At 40.0% G+C, this 8070-nt stretch overlaps 1 protein-coding gene across 1 annotated transcript; it reads left to right on the top strand.

Annotated features, from left to right (window-relative positions):
• The first annotated feature begins 816 nt into the window (after nt 1-816).
• Nucleotides 817-3796, top strand: LOC133002007 (uncharacterized protein C14orf93-like). The gene is made up of 6 exons (XM_061071734.1): nt 817-905; nt 1793-2118; nt 2787-2848; nt 2930-3027; nt 3140-3258; nt 3346-3796. Exons 1-6 carry the CDS (start codon nt 821-823, stop codon nt 3706-3708), a joined length of 1053 nt encoding a protein of 350 aa, XP_060927717.1. The 5' UTR covers nt 817-820; the 3' UTR covers nt 3709-3796.
• Nucleotides 3797-8070: the final 4274 nt, after the last annotated feature.

Raw genomic sequence — 8070 nt, 5'->3', positions numbered from 1 at the left:
TGGCAATAAGAAGTATATGAGTATTGTGCATATTAAAGTAATAAATAGGATCTGTACAGTAGAAATATATATGGAATATTACAGTATTAACAGGAATTGTAAGATATGGGGACGATGAATACACTATGAGCAGGATAAAAATATAAATATATATAAATATGAATACACTATAGGCAGGGTAATACAGTAGTAAAAACAGTAACAGTCATTGCAAATGTACAAATGTTTGGAGGAGGAACCCTAACAACATTCTGGACACTTTTTTTATGTTCCAAACTAAAACCATAATTTTTTCGTCGTCATCTTGCACTGAATCAGAATCGCTGGAGTCAAGGTACAGAGTGGATACGAGAGCAATATTGCCGGAAATATAAATCAGGAATGCATTTCTGTTAACAGTGGATATGCTCTTGTCTCGCGAGGTCTTCAACGTGACCATGTGCTCGCATGTGATTGGACGATCCATCTGATGACGTAGACGACTGACCAGGAAGCAAATAAAATAGCGAGGGATCACCTTTGTATTTACATTTTCACGATGGAATTCTCCAGACAGAGACTCAGGCGCGTTTGTGGACATTGTGACAAGAATCTCTCTCATGTGCAGTATTACGAGCATAGAAAACTGTATTTCGTAAATGGAGATTGGGTTAGGGAATCCAAAATAAGGCAAACCGATGCTGTGCAGTATTCAGTGGCATCCGGACGAGACCACACCGGAGAGAGTAACGCACCCTGGAAGTTAGAATATCAGGAAGAGACCTGGGAAGGGTTAGGGTTAGGGTTAGGGTCAGGGTTAGGGTTAGGGTTAGAAGAGGAAATGCTGCTGCTGCCCGACGACCCCGAAAGAGACTCGATACCACAGATTCCAGATATGGACCCACCAAGTGATGCTAAAGACAAAGGTAAGCAGCACTATGGAACGTTATAGTAATGCAATATATACAGAGGTGTCAAAAGTATTCTCATTCATTACTCAAGTAGAAGTATAGATACTAGGGTTTTAAAATAGTTTTGTAGAAGTTGAAGTATCAACTCAAGCTTTTTACTTAAGTAAAAGTGTAAAAGTACTGGTTTCAAAACTACTTAAAGTATAAAAGTAAAAGTAATGTAAGGGAAAACATTTTTCCATTAAGGACAAACTCTTAAGCCGCGTCTCAGGGGCCTATAGTGCACTACCCCCCCCTCCTCCAAAAAACACATTTTTCTAAAGGCCATTATGACTATAATGTTATATTAAAATATTATGTTGAAAAATGTGGGATGCACTAGGCTACCCGTTTGTACTGCAAATATGCCCATTGAAAATTATAACATTTTATTACAATGCAAATACATATATTGTTTGAAGAGACCTTTGGACTCAACACTACCAATAATCAAACATGACTATCTAGAAGAAGTAAAAGTTGTAACAAGGTCGTGTTGCCTTTTTTTGTGTGTGTTTTTGAACGATGACAAACCGGAATGAAAACAAGCCAAAATTAAATAGGAGTAACGAGGCTATTTTTTAAATGTAAGGAGTAGAAAGTACAGATATTTGCGTGAAAATGTAAAAAGTAGAAGTAAAAAGTCGTCTGAAAAATAAATACTCCAGTAAAGTATAGATACCCAACATTTCTACTTAAGTAAGGTAACAAAGTACTTTGTACTTCGTTACTTGACACCTCTGAATATATATATGCTAGATATAGAGTTCTTGAACAATAACTTGTCCTAAGCGTTCACTTATGCACTTATCCTGTTTTGTGTGGTACTGATGTTGTGATTAAACATATTGAATTGATTTCAGCCCACAGCGAGATTAGGATCTCAAACGTAGTGTCCACGATGAACGGAGGTCCCCTGAACGTTACCTCGCCATCACCACCACTGAGCGACGGAGACGGTCTTGCACCCACAGACAGGATCCTGATGGATGCGATTAATGGTGTGTCCCGCCAGATCACTGCTTTGCAACGTGAAATGAATCAAAAGCTGGACGAGTTAACTCAAACCGCCGCCGCAAGCCAAGCTCTGCTGGTTTCCATGGACGAGCGGCTGACTGCCCTGGAGAGGTACGGGCCCAGTGGGCCGGAGCCGAAGAGGAAAAGACGGGCGCAGTGTCCCAAGCTTGCGGTAAGAGTCCAGCTTAAAAAAAGCCATGTAACTGGCAAATCTGAAAAGCCTGTAAACAACTGTGGGATTAGTGAGAAAGTTAGAAAAACAGAGCAATGAGTGCTTGTTTTTTGTTTTAATATTTTTATAAGGAGGTAAGGCACAGTAGAACAAGAAACAATGTCAAATTTACATTGAGTATCACATGATCTCTGAACGACAATTAAAAATATGAAGATATTGACACCAAAAAAAAACACTGTGCATCTCGATGGGTTAAGAGTAAGATATACAGTCTACCTCCTTGGATGTTTTTCTTAATTAAAGGACAACATGAACGTGGTCATGCGAGCAATACACAATCCAATGAAAATAATAATAATGATAAATAAATAACTGAAAATTCTATTAAGTAATAATTAAGCATTAAAGCTGCAAAGTATAAATAAATAAAAAAAAAAAAAAAAAAAGAATAAATAAATAAATAAAAAGGAAGAAGAAAGAGAGAAAAGAGAGAGGGGGTATGGTCCTTCAATCAGGGGGCAGGGACTGGAGAGAGTGGAAGAATGTAAGAAAGGGAAGCCACTTATTATAAAATTTGTTAGAGCTAAAGAAGTTGTGTACGTTTAAATGTTTATGTGTGGTTAGAATCGGATTGTTCATATATGTTACATCTTTGTATTTTACAGGAATCTGTGCGACGTCTCCATAACTCCAAGACAAATTGCAAGCGCTATGATCCAGAGGAATCGTAAGATTAAAAAAGTATATATATACGTCTATATGAAATACGATCTCTGTCTGAACGCTTTCTATCGTATTGTTTTCACAGCATAAGCTCCCGACACAACGAGGCCGTGACTACACATTTGGTCGATACACTCGCTGGAAATCCGGATTGGCGCCGTCTAGGAACCGACCTCATTGTTTGTAAGTTGCTGTAGTACTTGTGGTGTAGTGTTCTTTTTATGTGGATCTTATTTCAGTGATTCAGTGACTGCTTTAATAGTATTGAACTCATGCTAATCATGTTGTTTTCTAGCTGCATGTAAGACCTACTATGCAACGGTACGGAGGAACTTCTGCTATGGTCAACCAGAATTTGAACATCTGGGAACTGTACGGAAAAGTTCAGCTCGGACTCGTCAGAGAAGGAAGAGGGTAAGATAACTACTATCACATCAAATAATTCACAGTTGAAAGTGTATTGTGTCATCGAACTGTGCTGATTGTACTGATTTGTTTCAGTTGCTTGTAGCGAGGCAGAGTGTCCTGGTGCCAGATGAGGTGGAGTTCTGGAGTGGCATTACCATCGACATGATGTCGGATGAGGAGGACGGCACATCTGAGGGGGTGTTTGGGTGGATTGTGCGGCCTCCATCCTTCCGCAGCCAGGAGCTCTCCGACCTTTGTGCCAGACTTCAGACTAGACTGGAAGCTGATCCGAAGTACACAGTAATGCGCCACAGGCGACTGTACACTGGGGCAGATTCGGACAGATTGCCACCCAAGTCCTACAATCATGAGAATGCCAAGAACCATTTTAAGCCAGAAAGATTGCCACCCAAATCCTACTATCATGAGAATGCCAATAACCATTTTAAGCCATAAATTAGTCCCTAGATCTGGGTGTAGACTGACTTTGGCTGACACTGCTTGGGCCAGTTTTGTTCACGCTGTAAATAAAGCTTTGATTCTACATTTACAGCATTAATTTTTTTTTCTTTGCCCCAGTGGGAGGGGTTTTCCCCATGTGTGTACTGCAATGACCCAGGGTGACCAATAGCAACATTTCTACCAGCCAATCAAGAGTGACTATTCGTTTCAAGGGTCTGTGGTTTCCTCCAATGGAAAATCGAGAGAAGCTCTCACCATTAGAAGTGAAACTGCACTAGTTTATTTTAAAAGATAGAAAATCACTTTATTTTCACCTGGCTACGGACTCAAGGACCATGGACAGCTCCACAGCCTGAGGCAGAGGGAACACAGCCCGGCAGACACCCAGGGAACCATGCACAGCTCCACTAAGTCAAATTACAGGGTCAATTTGGGGTCCATTATACATGTTTTGACTGTGAAAAGTTGTGTTTTTTACAGCTTTTACCAGCTCTCTCAGTAATTTACTGCTCTCTCTGTGACTATCATTCATTCAACTGTGTCAAGCCAAACCGAGCGTGCGCCCAGACATCTCCCCCGCTCCATACATTGACAGATACTGTGGTTTTTACCCAGTCTGTTTTCACATGTGTCCGATTACCCCCCTGATCTCTACAGAGAGAGAGAGAGAGCAGTGGAATTCCGTGTGTGTGTTTTGGGACTATCATAAATAGGCTTCAAAATTCATTTATATAATCAACCGCTCATATAGCCACCAAGCTAATTTAAGTCTGAAAAAAACATTTATTCATTCTGTGTTTCGTACAATGTTAGTTCATGTAGTCTGTCTCATAAGCAAATACATAAAATAAAATAAATAGATTGGCAGTCATTAACAGAAAAAATATATATCATTATTCATTTCGAAAGCTCAAGATTCCTGTGAACACATTGGTTGAGTATTCTCTCACATTCTAAGATTTTCAAACCGCCGCAAGCATCCCTCTGCCTCATACACAATTTCTTGTTTGCTCCCCCCCCCCCATAAGACTTTATTTAGCCCGAAAAAAAAATTGTGTGCCAGCTTGAAGCAAGACTTAAGTATCAACAGTACGTAAAAGAATACAGTGAACAAAACAACAGATTAGATTATTAAGGGAAAAAAATATTAAATTAAAAGGATTATAAGTGTCGCAGGTTGAACTAAAAAGATCATTTGACGTATTCGTGAAACTGTAGAAATTTGGGCTGGAGTGAATATTATTTGGGACAGCATCTCGCAAATAACGTTGGAGCTGTTCCCCTTGATTGTCAGGTGGTGTGAACCTTTTAAAATGAACCTTAGATCCTGTAATTTAGTTAACAGCATTAAGTATAGGATGTTCGGCTGGTCACCTGCTAACAAATTCCAGAAGTATCTCAAGGGGATTGGAGATTGCTGAGGGAATGGCTGAATTGGGGATGAATCTTTTGTAATTTTGGTTCAAGGGAATTGCACTCCACTAAAAATCCCCCATAGTCTGTAACTGTTTGTGTAACAACGACTGTAAAACTGCACTGCCCATCTCCTACATGGGATTTTGGGTGGCCACAGAGTAAGTTTTTGTGGCCCTGGGCCGTCAGGCAATGGCTGATGTCGAACTCTGCTCCCCCCACCACTATCTTTTTCTCACCCTCTAATTCTTTTTCAAGGTGTTCCAGTCAATCAAGTAAAATATACTGACAAGCTAGGACACTATATATCACTGGGGTAAACATAGAGCGTGATGAAATGAGAAAACCCAGGCACATCTAATCAATACCAAATCCAAAGCATGAATTTCTTGCTTTTGCTTTTGGGGAAAAACAAATCATTTTGGTTCATGGAATCTATTACAAGCTTGACATGAAAAATAGATATTATTTATCCCCTGTGGCCTCAGGGGGAGTATTATAAATGACAGTGCACAATTCAGTGAGTATGAATTTCAATGTGAATATACAGTATTTGTGAAGGGACGCAAGATCCAAAACCATGGAGCTGACTGCATCGCCCATTATCAATTATTTAAATCAATCAGTGTGTGCACCATGAACTAGGGCAGCAGGATATTAGGAAAATGTGTGAGATGCGATAATGTTGTTGAATGGTGCGATGACGATATGACTTGCAATAAATAATATAAAAACTATTCTTCTCCTGTTGTGGAGTGAAAAATGCAACATTCAGCCACTCGAGAATGCAGTAATGGCAGAGCTTCGAGAATGGCACCTTTTTAATACAATTTGAATATCAATGAATACCTTCAGGAGCTCTCTGCTATTTTTCATGCTCCTGCAGCGACTCTTTTCTCCTCTTGATCGAAATTCTCATCATGGAAAATGACACATATTTCACACCTTATTCTCTGAGTGCCATAGTAACCAGGGAATACTATCAGCAGCTACACATAAGAGCGAGGAGGGGTGTGATTCCTTGTCTCCCAGGCTGCGATGTCAGGGAGATGGAGGAGTCTTAAGTGCAGGACACAATTCTTTCAGACAGCATCTGGGATTGACAGATGCCTGCTCCAGGGAACACATGACTGTGCGTGTGCAGGCACATACACAGAAAATCCATACCACTCAGGTACGTGGGCAGCCACAGATCACACCCTCATACCGGTGCACATGCACACACAGACCCCATGCCGGGACCTCCAAATGAAAGACAACATGTCTGACAAGTTCGGACAGCTGGTGACAAACACAATGGACCCTTCACGGCGACCGGGCAGTGTGAGACAGGATGTCTGGCCTCTGGGCCACTGCTCTGCAAAGAAAAGGAAACTGAAGTTGACATTTCAGCCAGACTCACTCTACCTACCTCCTTAATTCACCTTCTTTTTTGAAAGTGGCAGAAATGTCACGGCGCTAAAGTTATTTAAAGATCCCAGTTTAAAGGTTATTTGAAAAATTATGTGTTTGTAAAGAGATTAAATTATCTTCAAATGTGACACATCCACAGTGCCTGATAAACAGTCCTCCATTTAGATGACCTGAGTAGCATTGCAGAAGTATGAGGCTAAGACCCTAAAAAGAACGGCACCTTCCGAATATGGATGCAGATTAGTATATCGAATACTGTTTTATTATTATTAAAGTGTGGAAATGAGAACAGCATTACGGTGTAGCTGTGTCTCTAATTTGAACAGAATTATAAAGTATAAATATCCTCTGCATAAGAGGTGCAGCCCCACAACTGATCAGTTATTTTGCATGTTGAGAGCTCTCTTCATGACTGCATGTGCACACTCAGACATGACCTGGTCTCTCTATATGCACCTGTTAGTTTGGTGCAAGCTACAGTTTTATATTCCGAGTAGCATCTGGACCTGAGCGACTGGGTGCAGAAATTCAGGCTTTTTTTCAATCTTCAGTCTGAGCAGGTCTGATCTAATCTTTAAAATGTCATATACTTTGTTGACCATGTTTTGAATGTAATATTACACTATATATAAGTACCCATTCATATTTTTAGAGTAAAAAATAAATATTTCTAACTTACTCCAGAAATATTCATGTTAGGTACTTGAGTTAATGAACTTTGTTTCCCCAGGCATCTCTACTGCAATATTCAGCATACACAGCTTCCCTCAACTGTCCCACACACCCTCTTATTTGCTGATTTTGCTCATCTTGCGGAAACAGTAGTTCAGGAGGGGGCAACCTTTTTCCCGTCAAGTAGGAGCACTTAATTTTTTATAACTTCCTTTGCAGGTTGTATTTTAAATTATTTAACACGTATCGCACTAACCTCTCTGATGCCACGGAAAGAACTTCTTCTCTCTGGCGATGTGTCTGATGTCGTATGGTAGTGAGGAGCTTGATGATGATGGTTCTCACATGGTTTTTAGTCACAACATCTCAGAGAGTCAGCAATCCCTCCCTCTTTTAAAACTCAATATTAATCTTACGGACAAAAATGTGAATTCAAGACAGAGAGAACAACTGGAAATGGCTTCATGTATTTTTTTGTATCTTTTAACATATCAGTGTCCACTCTACCTGGGAAATGTAACAATAAGACACTCCTTCAGAATAAACATTTCACATAAAGTTATCACTTTATTGGGTTTATAACTGTTTGCACTTTTTCTTCTTCTTCTTCTCTTGGTCTTCTGTCGTATCGCATACAACCTAAGGTGCATACCTCCACCTACTGTACAAGATTGTGTAATGTCATATCATTTAACACATTTGGGCCTTGTGTCTTTTTAAAAGGTAATGTTTGTCTCCTGCTGTCTCTTATTCCCTCTCCTTCTATCCCCACTGATCCCACACTTTCCCACTCCATCTAGGAAGCTTTGTCTTTTTGCTCCACAGGTTACAATGGAACATCACATGTTAAGAGTTTTG

The sequence above is a fragment of the Limanda limanda genome, chromosome 5 (assembly GCF_963576545.1).
Source record: "Limanda limanda chromosome 5, fLimLim1.1, whole genome shotgun sequence".
NCBI lineage: Eukaryota > Metazoa > Chordata > Actinopteri > Pleuronectiformes > Pleuronectidae > Limanda > Limanda limanda.
The sequence above is the reverse complement of the archived record's forward strand: the minus strand, read 5'-3'. Positions and strand labels throughout refer to the sequence as shown.

Excerpts from the sequence above, each read along its gene's own strand:
- LOC133002007 (XM_061071734.1), top strand. The coding sequence starts at position 821 with ATGCTGCTGCTGCCCGACGACCCCGAAAGAGACTCGATACCACAGATT. Across the intron at positions 2,119-2,786 it reads CGCAGTGTCCCAAGCTTGCG|GAATCTGTGCGACGTCTCCA; the intron begins GTAAGAGTCCAG and ends TGTATTTTACAG. Across the intron at positions 3,259-3,345 it reads CTCGTCAGAGAAGGAAGAGG|TTGCTTGTAGCGAGGCAGAG; the intron begins GTAAGATAACTA and ends GATTTGTTTCAG.